Source organism: Gouania willdenowi, chromosome 3 (assembly GCF_900634775.1).
Source record: "Gouania willdenowi chromosome 3, fGouWil2.1, whole genome shotgun sequence".
NCBI classification, from domain to species: domain Eukaryota; kingdom Metazoa; phylum Chordata; class Actinopteri; order Blenniiformes; family Gobiesocidae; genus Gouania; species Gouania willdenowi.
In genome coordinates, this window is record NC_041046.1 from 7,939,610 (window position 1) to 7,955,909 (window position 16,300).

At 39.0% G+C, this 16,300-nt stretch overlaps 1 protein-coding gene across 2 annotated transcripts; it reads right to left on the reverse strand.

Moving 5' to 3' along the window:
- Nucleotides 1-375: 375 nt before the first annotated feature.
- LOC114461261 (lactoylglutathione lyase-like) lies at nucleotides 376-15,460 on the reverse strand. 2 transcript variants are annotated; one of them, XM_028443219.1, is made up of 6 exons: nucleotides 15,291-15,460; nucleotides 8,623-8,705; nucleotides 8,386-8,526; nucleotides 5,727-5,794; nucleotides 3,963-4,052; nucleotides 1,903-2,291 (listed from the first exon to the last, which is right to left on the reverse strand). In XM_028443219.1, exons 1-6 carry the CDS (start codon nucleotides 15,357-15,359, stop codon nucleotides 2,197-2,199), a joined length of 546 nt encoding a protein of 181 aa, XP_028299020.1. In that variant the 5' UTR covers nucleotides 15,360-15,460; the 3' UTR covers nucleotides 1,903-2,196. The 2 variants fall into 2 exon arrangements, with proteins under 2 accessions (XP_028299021.1, XP_028299020.1); XM_028443220.1 differs by lacking the exons at nucleotides 1,903-2,291; nucleotides 3,963-4,052 and adding an exon at nucleotides 376-634.
- Nucleotides 15,461-16,300: the final 840 nt, after the last annotated feature.

The following is a 16,300-nucleotide window of genomic DNA, read 5'->3' on the forward strand; positions in this document are numbered from 1 at the left end:
ATGAGTCTTTGACTCTGGAAAGTCTCAGTGATTGTTTTGCAAAAGCAGACCCCAATGAATAGTTGGTCCAGCGAAAGACAAGTTTTTCCTATGATTTTTAACTCTAGGTGCATGATCTATCAATGCAATACATTCACAGTCATTATTCAGGTCATTGGAATACACACAAAAAGCTTTTTCAGCCATGTCCGTTTTTTATTTTATTTATTGTATTTATTTATTCAGTTTATTTCCGACATGGTTACATTCACTTTTTTTTTTTTTTTTTTTTTGTACATGCCGAAAAAGGAGACGAGAGAAGCAGTTTGCTTATCTGGGTCCCGTCCCCTGTTTTACCATCGCAAATTTACATGGAAATTGTAGTAATTATACCTAATCCTCTAGTTGCGATTGTATCACTTTGTTATTATGTCTCAAATTTTCTCCTGTTAGACATCATGCATGATTGGCCTGTACACAAAGCTGGATTTCCTCTTATCGCACTAACTTCCGGTTAGTATGGTGTGTCTTATACTACGACCCTGGCTAACTACTTACCAGACTAAATCAAGTAAAGTTCAGCCTCCTGACCAATCAGTTCTCTTAGAAAATGAGCTGCCCAGTGTTAGAAGATCTTGGTTGGTGCACTGCAGATCTGACAGTTTAGGAAAGAAAGAACATTATTCGATAATTGCACTAATTTCATTTGCTGATGACATCATTTAGGAAAGGTATAGATTTACATTTCATGGGCTGTTCTAGACTCTTTTTCATTTAGTTTATAGTAAATCCTTTTTTATAAAATCATGCTTCGATCGGACAAACCGGAGCACAAATCATGTCTCCAAATGAGGGCAACCGCAAATTTGTCGTGACATCGCCTATGGCAATGATGGCAGCATCAGCAGGAACATATTACAGTGAAACAATGTGTTCTCAGTTGGTCTTCTAAGCAAGAGGTTGGGGGTTCAATCCCAGTCTATGTCACTATGTGTCAAGTGTCCTTGGGGGAGACACTGAACCCTAAATTGCTCCCAGTGGTTGACCAGCACCTTGCTTGGCAGCTCTGTCCCATTGGTGTTTGAATGAGTTGATATTGTAAAGAACTTTGAGACTACGTCAGTGTGGGGATAAAACCATTTACTACCTGAATAGAAACCAGTGCTGTTCTGATACCCAGTTGCTTAGTATCTGCCGATATTGATTTTAAAAAATGACACTTTTTCGCAAAAAATCAGGTCCTCGAAATTGCTGACAATTTCTCGTGTGTAGGATCGTTCATTTGTTTTGTCGGCAACGTGAAAACACGGCCCTGTGATTGGTTCAGAGCGTAACAAGTAAACATACGCGTTTCTATTATCAGGATTCAGGGCAGCAGTGAAAATCGAGACAGAAAAACACAAGGCGCTGCGTTTGAAGAAGAGTCTAATAACAATGGCGTGTTAATAGTTAGTACTTCACCATAGTGATGCCAGCCTCTTAGTGCCGTATCGGCATTTCATTAATAGACACGTCTGTGCTGTAATTAAGTGAAACTGATCAGAGCGCTGACGCTGTGTCAGCAGCTTCCTGCCTGCATTCCTTCCTTCCAGCTTTTTCTGCAGCAACAGTGTTGTTTTTGGTTTGAATTACAGATTTTAATTTTTCATATTTTTAAAGAAATATTCCTCAATTGTGACGCAAGTTGCTCTAAACAGTTCCTCCGTGTTTGTGATGCTACAATCTTCACCAGTCACTTGAGTGGGCAGTGAACGTGTTGATAACCTACTTCGTAGTACAGCTGCTCTGTGAAGGAGAATGTTTGATTAGGTAAAGCCTGCTAACGGAGAGATAGCCTGGATATACTTATCCAGCTTAGTAGTACAGGCCCATAGTATCTGTCAGTATGTTCTCTGATTATAGAAAAAGAATAATGCTAGAAAATTATCTTTGCACTGCATTTATTACACAGCAACAACACTGTTTCAGAATCACATTCATTCAAACTGATGATGGTAAACAAACTCAGCAGCGACCCAACTTAATGCTACTCATTGCAATAACTTGTGTATCTAATGCATTTGTTCATCAGCCTATGGCAGCACAAACGGCCACAGAACAATGACCGCTCCGCACTGCAGGTTGGCAGAACAAACAGGAAAATTATTGCTGAACAACCAACGTCTCTTCTTCTCTCCCAGTGACGGCGGAGCAGGCCTGGCCGCAGAAGGCATGTGGCTAATTGGAGGTGATGGACACCATATTGTTAGGACTTAGAATCTCAATCCAGTAACCATCAGGATCCTGAATAAAGGCAAGGCCTTTCATTTTACCTGAAGAAAAACAACAAACACACAAATCGATGACAAGAAAACAATTATTGTAGGAACACAAGTGTAAAGTGTCTCACAAACTGGATCCAATCTTAAATAGATTAGAGAAGAACCCAAAGCTCTAGAACACGTCATAATCTGATCATTTTAGGAGAAAGCTACAAATATGGAGAATATTTATCTGATATACATTTGAAAATACAGCCATTGTACATGATTACATATTTTACAGAGCAGGATGGTTATCTTATACTGAAAAATTTACCAATATATATCATTCAGATTATAACTTCATATATTATGCCTAATTTTAATATATATTTTTTTAATCCGATAAATACATAGTTTAGGCATCATAGATCAATTAATCAAAGATCATTTGCTGGGGGGGTATGTAAAAGGTTTAAATGCCACTCAAAAGTGTGTTTTCATCTCCACTGTAAACAGGTTTTGCGCAATGCATTGTGGGTTGTGGAGTCCTGTAGATGGTATCATGGAAGGCTTTGTGATTTCTTCACATTGTGTTCACCAGACAAGGTGGACAGTGATTGCTTGACTCCACCTTTGTTCTAGTTTCTAGATGACGGATGGACAGACAGAACGTGGGTGAAACAAAATGCTTTTCTGCATCTGTCTATGCTTTAAATGGGGGTACATGTACTACTAGGGGTACGTAATGGCACTACAGGGGGTACTTGAGGGCGAGGGGGAGAGAGTGAGAGCGAGAGAGAGGAAAATTAACAAATGAAAGCATTAACAATATAGGGGTTTATAATGTTTATTTTTAGTTAAAAATGATAGTCACACTGAATATTTCCAGCAACTCACAAAACGACAAGAAAAACATGCAAAATAAGAGAAAAACATACTGAATAATGAAAAAAACAAACAACAACAAAACACACAAATGACACTAAAAAACACACGAAGAGAGAAAAATACACAAGATTACTAGAAAATACACAAAAATAACATACAAAATGCCATAAGGAACAACCAAATGACACCAAAACACACACGCAGAAAATAATTTCAATAACACACAAAATAGGAGAAAAATATACTGAATAAAACAACAAAAATACACAAAATGATGACAGAAATTATCTTGATTATAACATGAACTGAAAATACAAGGAAATGATAAAAACTATAGAAATAAATCCATTCAGGAGAAACTAAATAGTGTCATTCACTTATTTACAAAATTAGATACTTTAAGATGTGTGTTCTCACTCATTCATTCCATCATTATGCTTTATAGTTGCTTTTTCTAGAACTCTGGACAAAATGTGGTAGTCGAACATAGGGGGGTACTTGTGTTGAAAAGTAAAAGAAAGGGGGTACTTTAGCCAAACAAATTTGAGAACCACTGATCTATGGGACTCCACAACCCAGAATGCAATGCGCAAAACTTTTCTGACAATGTTGATAAACCGAGTGTTTACAGTGGAGATCAAAAGTAACTTTCGAGCAGCAATTTAAACCTTTTACATCTTTTTTTGACCAAATGATCTTTGATTTATCGACTTATGAGGCCTACACTATGGATTTGTCTGATTTTTTAAAAAATATCTTTAAAATGCAGACATTTTAAACATTTCTTCATGTCCCTTCATTTCAGATCTCACATTAAAGTGAAACATCATCACAGTAAATTGGAGCTCTCACCATCATCTGGTTTCTTAACAAATGTGACTCCCTGCTCTTCAAACAGTTTACAGGCTGCATAGACGTCAGGCACCGCGATCCCAATGTGTCCTGTCAGATGTCAGGAAAACAAACAGTTTGTGAAGCTACACTTGGCTCATCACTGCAGAACACATCCATGTATCAACATTCAGATGGCAGCACATCCATGCAATGTGGAAACGGTAATTAACTGAAAACCAAGGTTGGGGTCAACTGTAATTGTAATAGCGTAATTGATCATTACAATTATTGAGTAATTATAAATGAAACTGTACTTGAAAAAATGTGTCACTGTTGTAATTGTAATTGAATTGTAAATGACTTTAGATAATTGACTTTGTAATTGTATATGGCATGAAAATTCAATAAAAACTCCATGACTTACACATATCACATAGCACTCACACTGCTCTCAAGCCAGCCTTGTCCCTGCCTACAAAATACATGTGTGATCAACAACATTGTCTCTTTTACAAGGAATGTAACACTTAAGGCAGGCATACGCCGTGACATTTTAAGACCATTTAGAGCTAATTTTGTGGGATTGTGCGAGTCTCTGCTAAATCGTGTGTCGTGCATCGTGTAGTATACATGGAGTCACGAGAAGTGATGAACACCTCACCACCAGCTCCCAATCAGCAATCGTAGGGTTGTAAGAAAATCAAACATGTTTGAAATCCAGTCGCTCCTTGTGAGGGTATCTCACAGTTGCAGCAGTGCCACTGACCGGATTACCGTAAACGCTCACACTGCGCATGCATGAACACCGTAGGACTGCTGTAGAATTGACGGACTGTACTGCCCATGTCTGTCAAACTAAAACCTGGTCCATCACATCGCAGGCATTTATTTTTTAAAGCTATTTTTGCTGAAATTTGCGAGTGTCTCTCCACTTTCGGGTTTTTCTTCTTAGTCTGTTTTAATGGCGACGCTTCAGTGTTTTTCTTCTTCTTCTAATTTGCAGAACCTATGGTTCCACACATGCACGACCTGGTCACTGACACATTGCTTTTCTTTATTTTCTCAATTGCTCAACTGTATCTGCTCTCCTAAAAGGTGGATTAATCACAACAGGTTAATCAGGGTTGGTTGTTGCATTCTTAAGGTGTGTATTCCTTGGATGCCATGGTGCATAATACCTTGTGAATCTTCACACCCATACAGGTAGTAGGTCTTACAGCTGTTCAGCATGAATCATGGTCTGCTGTGCCTTTGTACAGGGCAGGTTTTTTTTTTATTATCATAGATTGGCTGTTATGAGCAAGGTTATGATGTCTTTTTGTTTAAAAAAAAAAAAATTAAGGGGTATAGCCTTGATTTAAATGGTAAATGGACTTGATTTATATAGCGCTTTATCCCCACACTGAAACAGTCTCAAAGCACTTTACATATCAGCTCATTCACCCAATCACTCTCACATTCACACACCAGTGGGACAGGACTGCCATGCAAGGCGCTAGTCGACCACTGGGAGCAACTTAGGGTCTTGCCCAAGGACACTTCGACACATAGTCAGGTACTGGGATCGAACCCCCAACCTCTCGATCAGAAGTTGCCCAACAAACCTGACAAGGTTACCAAGAAATGAGAAACAAATTATGACATATACTTGTTTCAGTGTATTTTACGTAATTGTAACTGAAAAACGTAATTGACCCCAACCCTGCTGAAAACCAATGTTAAATCATTGTTTGCAGACAGTCAGTACTAGAGTCATGTTTAGAACAACAGTTTTAATCTCACCAAAGCCGCGTGGATCACAGTTTCCATTGTGATATGATTGGTTCTCATCAGCCTCTGAACCCCAGTTACTGTGAGACAGGAGAGACGACATTGATCATTGATTTAATCATCATACAACAAAATCTGTAACACTTTACTCAAAGTTTTGCACATAAAGCTGATATTACACTGTCATTACACTGTCATGAACAGGAATAAGGGGTCATTAAGCTGTCATTAAGTGTTCGCTAAATTATGACACCTTTGGAACTATGTTGGCATTTTTTGAGTTAGGTGGAGGGATCTAGTGGGGCTATAGGTAGGGTTAGGGTAAGGGTGTGCGATCTGACGATATTAGATTAAGGATAAAAACATGACGACGATCTGCCAAATCACGGAGAACGTAGAACCGTCTGTAGTGCACATTTTAATCCTTTGCGGTGCCTTGCCTGTGTCATATGTATGTGAACCATACACAACATATTCAAAGGTTCACATCATTTGCTAGTCAGGCTCATGTTAGTACTACACACACACGGAAGACTTAATCAGGGCTCAATCAGTGCAGAAAGTACACTCCACTAACACCCTATCCCAGTGCATGGACATAGTTTGATTAGCTACTTCCTCTGTGCTAACAGCTGCCTGTCGGCGGCTCAGTGCAAATGTCCGTCTGTAAAACTCCATCAGTTCCGAGTGCTGAAACACTGAGAAACATATGAGCAAACACTGCATGTATTTCTCTGCTGCAACAGCTCCTGGGGCTGTTTACACACTGCTTAAAGGGACCACGTCCCGGATGTGGTTTAGCAACACTACAGAATTTAATTACACATTTCAGCCTTAATGAAGGAAAAACTCAAAAGTGCCTCAAAATGTTGATATTGTGCTGCAAGTGACTAATAAAAGGGGACTTTGTGGCATTTTTCTCCATGACCCATTATTGTTTTTCTTGTAAAACACTCAAAAATAATTTAAATAAATTGAATTTATATCACCCATCACCAGTGTTTGGAATAACAGCGTTTGTTTTTCAGTAATGGGGTAATCTAACTAATTACATTTTACGCCGTTATCGTTACTGAACGTTAAATGTGGTGTGTTACATGTATTGATTGAACAAACTGTGGCTTCTTACTCAGCTGTAGTGAGGAGGTGGGTAAAAAACAAGGTGAGCGATTATGATTGGCTCAGGCGGCGTCATGTGTCATGGTAGCCAATCAGAGCCAGTGTTTTGTGCGCGCGCGCACACACACACACACACACACACACACACACACACACACACACACACACACACACACACACACACACACACACACACACACACACACACACACACACACACACACACACACACACACACACACACACACACACACACACACACACACACACACACACACACACACACACACACACACACACACACACACACACACACACACACTTGATGAAGCAGTAAAGATGGCGAGCGTGGAGCAGTCAAATGAAAAGTTGTCATTTTTAAGGTGACGATACAAACACTACTTTAAATGAATTGTGGTCAAAGACAAGAACGTGTATGTGAAGTGTTCATTATATCCAGGAGAGAAGACTTTGTCGACATCCGTTGTAAGCAACTCAAATTTAATGAAGCACATCACGACACACGCATCAAAAAAATGTGAATTATTTGACATAGAGTAACTTTTTTTTTTTAACAGTAACACAAATAGTTACTTTCCTTGATAATGAGTTACTTTTATTATAGAGTAATTCAGTTACTAACTCAGTTACTTTTTGGAGTGAGTAGTGAGTAACTATAACTAATTACTTTTTTAAAGTAACGTTCCCAACACTGCCTATCACCATTTTGAGGAAAAATATAGAGATATGAATAATGGTCCATATCACCCAAGCCTAATGTAACTAAAGCAGTAACGCTTTATCTTGTGAAGGACATGATTGTCCAAATTGTGTGAAATGAGGTGTTCAAAGCTCTGTCTGAATTAGGATTTTATTAACATGAGTGCTTTACCTCAAAAACTATTTGAAATTACTAGACTGATCTGCTGCCTTGTTATGTAGCAAGTGTTGCTAATGCTACACCACTTCAGTTAAACAAAGTAGAAAAAAAAAACTGTGCGAGTTTTTCTTTTATCTCCTTTTTCCATTTAGGTAAATGATTTTAAGTAGGTGAAGTGGTTTATTTTATTGGTGAATAACTTTAAAATAGTTTAAATGATCTGAATGAAAAAACGTGATAAAATCGTGATTTTACAAAGAAAAATCGTGATATTAATCTTTTTCCATATCACCCACCCCTAGGTTAGGGTAACAAATGGTTATGGTAATGAACGACACTTAATGACAGCCTTCATGACACCTTATTCATGCTAATGACAGGTGTCATCTCATCATAATGACAGCTTTTATGTATGAAACTTCAAGTCAAGCGTTACTACAAAATCTTACCACGTTCTAAGGTGAGAGTGTCAGTCGATGAAAAATGATACAGTCACACCTCAGTGCTACATGCTAACCACACACTAGCATGGCCGTGTGTACTTTGCCCAATTACTACATTTCAACAAGCTTAAAGTAATGCTATGAATACAATAGGCAATAAGTAGGCGTATATTAGATACATCAGCTTTGTTTCATTGAAAGTAATGAAGTCTGATTTTTTTTTACTCACTGTGTGAGCTCGATAGTGGCTCTCCTGGAAAAAGTCCAGGCCGTTTTGTTCTGTACATCTGTCGGTATCTCCTTTTTGTCCTCGTAGCCCAAGAAGAAGAGAGAAAAACGCATGGAGGGGAAGTCAAACTTTTGCAGCAGCCTGCAAGAAGTTGCACAGCAACGGGAAAGCTTTGCTCAAAGTTCAGCTTGTGAATAGAAAAGTGCTTATGTAACACTCGGCGAGCTCAATACTCACGTCATGCCGAGAATTCTGGTGTAGAAGTCCAGAGATTTGGCCGGATCTTTTACCCTCAGCATCGTCTGCTGCATCATGAAATCCTGAGACAAAAAATACACAGAAATGCACAGTTAACACAAACGTGTGGTTAGTTTGAACATTCACAGTTTGGAAGCTGACCTTTTCAATGCTTAAAAACTGTTCTAACCAAACGAGCACCTTTATCAAATAGTCATACACCAAAACAGTTTCCCTATAGTTGTGCTTAAAGGGACCGAGATAAATGGAATGCACGTGAGAGAGTGTGATTAAAACTAATTTAAAGGAACAGTGAAATGTCATGGTCAAAGCTGAGAGAACACAAGAGGAACTCATGAAACTAAAATCTAAAATGCTGTCACGAGTTCCAGATGACATTTAGATTACGGTTCATTGTTGAGGGTAGGCTGAGCTTCAACTACACAGTTACAAATCAAAAGATTAGAACTACTGTCTGTCATGATGTGGAAAACTCCATCCAAACTAGGGCTGCTCGATGATAAAAATTTTCGTCAAAATTGAAATCACGATTATTTTTCATCCAAAAAGTCATTTATTTTTTGTGCAAAACAATGTAAAATATATTCTGTATACATAAATAAAATCCTTCAAACACCAAAATCAAGTATGTTCACTTTTGCACAAAACATAACACTTTTTGCACGTGATGTGTCTTTGCTCTAGGGTCAGAGGTCACCAACTTTTCTAAAACTGTGAGCTACTTCATGGGTACTGTATAGCTAGCTTTAGCTTTAGCTTTGAGAGGGGCGGGGAGGAGGAGCTAGCACGCGTGTGCGTTAAACAACTCGTTAGCATTAATCTTTTTTTTCCTCGCGTGCGCCAAGCTTTATTCTTTGTAGATTTATTTTTTTCAAATAATCATTTTATTCTCGATTACGTTATTTTTGTAATCGTTGAGTTTAATAATCGAAATCATAATCAAATTTCGATTAATTGCACAGCCTTAATTCTACATGTACACACCTCTGCAGCAGAGTTGATCAGTTGATCTCAGCTAGGGCTGGGCAATATTTTTTTTCTCAAAATGACGATATACAATATGAATCTAGATTTTTAACTCAGTAAAGTCTTACCAGAAAGACAATTCTGGGTAATATTTGCTGATGCAAAATGCCACAGATATGTGCCACTCTAGGCTTTTTCTCCTATAAGGGACAGCACGTGTGAGTGAGTTCTGTAGTGTAGATGCACTCGGTGATCCATCTAACTGAGCTTTTACATGCTATTCTAAAAAAATAGCGAAAGCAGTGAGTCCTAAAAAAAGTATTTTAATACAAAATAAGCTGTAAAAATATAAATGTATCATTAAAAGCAGAGGTGGCAAAAGTACTAGACTTCAATACTCAAGTAAATGTATAGATACTTGTAAAAGTATTGAAGTTGCTCCCTGACTTGAGTAAAAGTAAAAAAATACATTCTACTAAATGTACTTGAGTAAAAAAGTAAAAAGTAAAACAATGTCCGTTCAATAATAAGACAGGGTTTAAACCAGCAAATTTCATATCTTTTATTTTTAAGAACTTACAGAAAACTGGTACATGGAAATAAATTGAATCTGTTACTTTTGAACACCTGGAGAATTTAGCACTAATAAAACTTATGTATAAAATGTTCTAACATAAAATAACATGCAAAAGCTCAATAAAACCCAGAGCAGCTTGAAGTTTAACATTTTTAAAAACTTGAAAATGTTAACCATAAAACTAAGGGACCTGCTTAACAGGAAAAAGCTCAAACTACCAACATTTTTCATTTAGTCTCAAGAGAATCATGTGACCTTTTTGGTGTGAAAATGAGTCGAGCTGCTGAAAATCCTTTCACAAGCAGCTTCACGGTTGTTGTTTTTTGTCTTTTTTACGTCATGACGTCATCTTGGAAGGTTTTAAAAGTAACAAACTCATTTTTAAAATGTAAAGAGTAGAAAGTACAGATATTTGTTTTAAAAAGTAAAAGTAAAGAGTCACCAAAAAAATAAATACTCAAGTAAAGTACAGATAACAGAAAACTACTTGAGTACGGTATCAAAGTATTTGTACTTTGTTACTTGTCAACTCTGGTTATAGGCGATATTGTAATTTTCCATAGAAGTCGACCGATATGGGATTTTCAAAGGCCGATGCAGATACCGATTAAAAAAAATAAATAAAAAAATAAATAAAACAGCTGATGGCCGATACAGTATCTAAAGTCAATTTTGGAAGCTGATATACATTTTTAAAGCACACTGATTATAAAAAATAAGTGAAACACTCATGATATAAATGTACATACTGTATTAGAAATCAAATTAAATACACCAATAGAACTCTTAACATTTATTGAACTTTAAATATACTCGTACACAACCAAGTAAAACAAAAGTACAGGATGGGTAACGGGTTCAACAATATGCAATGTGAAAATAGTTGGTTTAAACCATTTCAAGCTTTTTCTTAACTTAAAGTATCTAGTAATTAAGGTCACAAAATATTTTACAATATACAATCAAACAGTAACCTGAACAGTGGTTTCAGTGCAAATTGCTGGTTCGAGCATCTTGACTTGAAGTATGTGTAAGCCTATTGGCGTCTACCTCTCCCATGTGCATGCTATTATTATTACTTTTTTTGTTGTTGTATATTCATACATCCAAATGGATGTTTATGTTCTTTCTTTTTTCCTTCAATGGCTACTCTAAAGTGCTAAATAAATAATAATAATAATTAAAAAAAAAAAAAAAAGATCGACCTCTAATTTTCTATATCGTCAAAATAGAAAACTTGATATATCGTGAATCTGGATATATTGCCTTTGAGCCTTATCTAATCTTAAAATGAAACACGTCTATGTTAAGTCAGCGGTTAATGGTTATGATGTACATGTTTATGAGCAAACTCATCAGCGAGTGTGTGTGAGTGTGTGTCTCACATCTCAGCGTTAACTCTGAGGCTGGAGGTTCTTCTACTGCACCAAGACTTCATAGAATGTAAAACATTCCTTCACACATCCACAAAAAACTGATCAAACCATGCAGCAGCCTGAGGAGCTGAAGGCAGAACATCGTGTGTGTGTGTGTGTATATATAAAGTACAGACCAAACCAAACAAGAAGAAATGCTGTGTAGTTGTCAGAATTCATACTCTGCATACATAGGCAACTGGCGGCCCGGGGGCCACATGGGGCCCACGGTCTAAGTTCGTGCGGCCTCCAAAACAAAATTGTAATTCATGAAGTTGAAAGTTATATGAAGAACATCATAACTCCCAAAACTCCAGAAACACAGAAAACGACAACAAAATGCACAAGATGTCAAGAAAAGTACAAAAAGTAACAACAAAAACACAAAAGATCATAAAAAAACAATGCAAAAAATTAAACATGATTAAACATACGACAAAGACACAAAAATAGTACAAAAAAAAAAAAAACATGTACAAAAGCACTTCAAAGACACAAAATGCACAGAATGCCAAACAAAAATACATGAAGCAACAACAACAAAAAGGCAAAAAATTTTCCAAAAATACAGAAAAAAAACTCAAAAGGACATCGGACACAAAACAACCACCTTAACTCACAAAACAACAACACATACAAAATGACACCAAAAAATGCTAACAATTACACAAAATGACCCAAAATACTGAAAATAAATCCAAAAACACAACAAAAGACGACAAAAAACCCTTTGTTCTTTCCTTTGTTAATGCTCAGATTGGTCGTTATTTTTAATACTGGCATGGATGTTGATAATGTGACAATCACACTTTTGTGACCCCGCTGTGACAGAAGTTGCTCATCCCTGCTCCTCTGCTGTTGGGCTCCACCGCCCTCCGGTTGGGCCCTCTAGTAGTGTGCGATTCGTTGCCTCAAAAGGGCGCCATTACGCCACAAATGGTTTCTCCGGCCACTGGCAGCCTGTCTCCGGGAGAGAGCGTCACCGTATCAGACTGAACGAGCCGGAACGCTAAGTCACCCTCTCAGGTAAAAGGGAGAAATGGGCAGCGATCGCAGCTCCACCATGGGCGCTGCGAACGATATCGGGGGTTACAGGCTGCAGTTTGCGGCTGTCCCTCCCCGTTTTGTCGGTGTAATACATACTCAGGCCCAGGGGGACCCGGGCCGTGTATTGCAAGAGGAGATCAGCTCTCTGCTGAGCAGAGGAGCTATCTCAATCGTTCCACATGCACTGTCCCAGAGTGGTTTTTACTCCAGGTATTTTCTTGTCCCTAAACAGGGGGGGGGGGCGGCATTCGCCCTATCCTGGATCACAGGGCTTTGAACAGATTTCTCAGGAAATGTAAGTTCAGGATGCTTACGCATGCCTCCCTTTCATGCCTGGTGCGTCAGGGGGATAGGTTCACATCTGTCGACCTGAAGGATGTGTATTTCCACATTCCGATACATCCTCCTCACAGGAAGTACCTGGGATTTGCTTTCTGGGGGATATGTTATGAATACCGTGTGCTCCCCTTCGGCCTCTCACTGAGGCTGACGGTGTTCGTGCGATGCACGGAGGCTGTGATAGCCCCGCTGAGGAGGCGGGGCATCCGCTTGGCCACCTATTTGGATGATTGGCTGCTTTTAGCACAATCTGAATCGGAGGCCACAGCATACACGCGCATTCACTTATCTGACCTAGGGTTCGTGATAAACGAGGAAAAGAGCATGTTGTCCCCTACACAGGAAACTGTCTTCCTGGGACTGTCTCTGCGCGCGGTGCCTCTCACCGCGCACCTGTCGGCGCAGCGGGTGGAGGCGTTCAGGGCATGCCTCCTGCTGTTTTGACCAGGCAAATCTGTTCAGTTCAGATTATGTCTCCGGTTACTCGGATTGATGCTTCGGCCATCCACGTCATCCACCTCGGCCGCCTCAACATGAGGGAATTTCAGCTGTGGGTGACCTCTCATGGAGTACAGCGCAGCCCTGCCCCCCTGGCGGGCCTCAAATTTCCTGACACGCGGTGTCTCCATGGGGACCGTTACGTCCAGGAAGGTTATCTCCACAGACGCCAGCCGGACGGGCTGGGGTGAGGTGTCCGAAGACAGGTCGGTGAGAGGCTGCTGGGGAGCAGACCTCCGATGCTGTCACATAAATTATTTGGAGTTGTCAGCGGTGTTCCTCTCGCTGATCCACTTCCTCCCGTCTCTCAGGGGACATTATGTCCTGGTGAGGACTGACAGCACCACGGTGGTGGCGTATATCAACCGTCAAGGTGGTTTACGCTCCCGTTGGCTGCTGCTGCTGGCATGCAGGCTGATCCTGTGGTGTTGTGATCATCTCCTCTCTTTGAGAGCAACGCACATTCCCGGGGTCCTGAACGTAGGCGCGGACCTGCTGTCTAGGGGTGTGCCGGTGTACAGGGAATGGAGGTTACACCCACTGGTGGTGCAACAGTTGTGGGCCCGCTATGGATGGGCCGAGGTACTTTTGCCGTCATGTGATATTAGCATCAGGAAAACTGTGAGCCCCTGCAAATATTGTTGAGTTTCATTTCCACAATGACTCATGTTTTCTCAGTCATTTTTACTTTCTCCTCCAGGCCGATGTGGTTGCTCCAAAGGGCCGGATTTGGCCCTTGGGCCATGAGTTTGACAGGTGCTCTAAGAGGGTAAACAAGACAAGCGATCCTTGAGTGATGATTCATTACAAAGAACCAGCTCTTGTTTCCTGTGCACTCTTGCAGTACCACAAACTGGGGCGCACGCCGCACTTTGAGAACTAATAACCAATGGGTGGAGCTGGAATCCGCTGTTAAAGTGAAGACTGGAATAAAAGAGGCTAAACTTATCAATGAAAGTAATGGATTACAAGTACTTGCGTTACTGTAATTGAGTTCCTTTTATGGTTACTTGTACATTTTTGAGTATATTTCTAAATCACTAATTTTGCTTGTGCACATTTTAAAAAAAGTAAAGTAATTTGTTGAATTCCTACACCCAACCATTACTGAGTAAGTTATTTAAAAAATTGGTACCTTAAACCACAGTCCTGTACTGACCACAGGTCAGCAGTTTATGACGGCACATTGAACATAAATTATCCATATGTTCTTAGTCGTGTTATTTCTGATTTCACCCAGACACTTACTATGGTTCAGGCTGTGGTTTCTACCCATTATGTTGTTACATTATTTATTTATTTATTTTTAAAGAATTGTAGTGCAAAATTAAGCTTTTAAATGTAATTTCAACAACAAAATAATGTCATTATTTTAATTACCCAAAAAAAAAAAAAATGTACCAAAGGCTAACTGAATAAACGCACTATTACAGAGTGCAGAGCCCGTATTTTAAATCTAAATATTGCCGACGATCAAGTTTAATCGTGGCACTGTGTACCGGTGAGGCCACGCCCACATACCACACTTCAGAGCACGAGCGGTTGAGCTATACGCACAGACTTGTTGAATGTCAGTGCGACCACAAACAAGTGACATGTTAAGGTTTCCACTACTCGTTACAAAGTCGAACACTTTATATTCATGGAAACTCAGTTCTTCATAGTTTAATATGTAGAGTGACTCCCGGTTGAAAAGATAAGTGAAACAAGTCACACCCAAAGTACAAAAACAGTGTCCGACAATGGATGCATCACAATCACAGTGAAACCAATGTGAGCTATGCTAAGCTAGTCAGATTCAGTACCTTAGTTATCGGAGCTCCATCTTTACACGCTGCTACCGCAGCTTCGTCTGACAGTCCAGTGTCGCTCATGTCGAGCTTTGAGAAGCAGTTGTCAGTGCTACTGTCGGACCTCAGCTGGAGTGTGACAGACAGGAAGGGAACAGACCACTGCGCCGGAACACACAGCTGCAGCTTTCAAAATAAGAGTTTTGCAGGCGGATAAACACAGTCTTCTTCTTTTTTTTTTTTTTTTTTTTTAGTTTATTGGCAGTTTGCACTCAATGAGAGATGCATCACCGCCATCCACTGGATACAAAAAGACTAACTTCATCTTTTCCCACTTGATTCGACTCCTTCTTATTTCTCCTTTATTTTAGATAGAGGTGTCAAAAGTACTAGTCTTCAATTCTCAAGTAAAAGTATAGACCCTTGAATAAAAAATGACTCTGGTGAAAGTAAAATCATTAAAGTTGCTCCCTTACTTGTGTGAAAGTAAAAAAAGTACATAGTACTATATGTACTTAAGTAAAAAAGTTAAAAGTTAAACATTATTTTTTAAATAACTTGTACATGGAAACAAGTTAAATCTATTACCTGTGAACATCTGAAGAATTTAGCAATCATTATAGGTAAACATTGTAAATAAAATGTGTCAAAAAAAAAAAAAAAAAAAAAAAGCAAATGCTCAATTAAACCCAGAGCAGCTTTGAGTTTAACATTTTTAAAAACTTGAAAATTTAAGCCATAAAACTATTGGACCTGCAAACAGAAAAAAGCGGGGGGGAGGGGAGAGGGGGGGGGGGGTTGTTTACGTTGTAACGTCAACTTCGAAGGTCTTAAAAGTAACAAGCTCATTTTTATAATGTAAGGAGTAGAAAGTACAGATATTTGTTTAAAAAGTAAGGAATAAAAGTCAAAAGTCCCTAAAAAAATAAATACTCAAGTTAAGTATTTGTACTTTTGGTACTTGTCACCTCTGATTTTATTCTTTATTTATATTACATTATATTAGCACTCAGTGATATAAAATA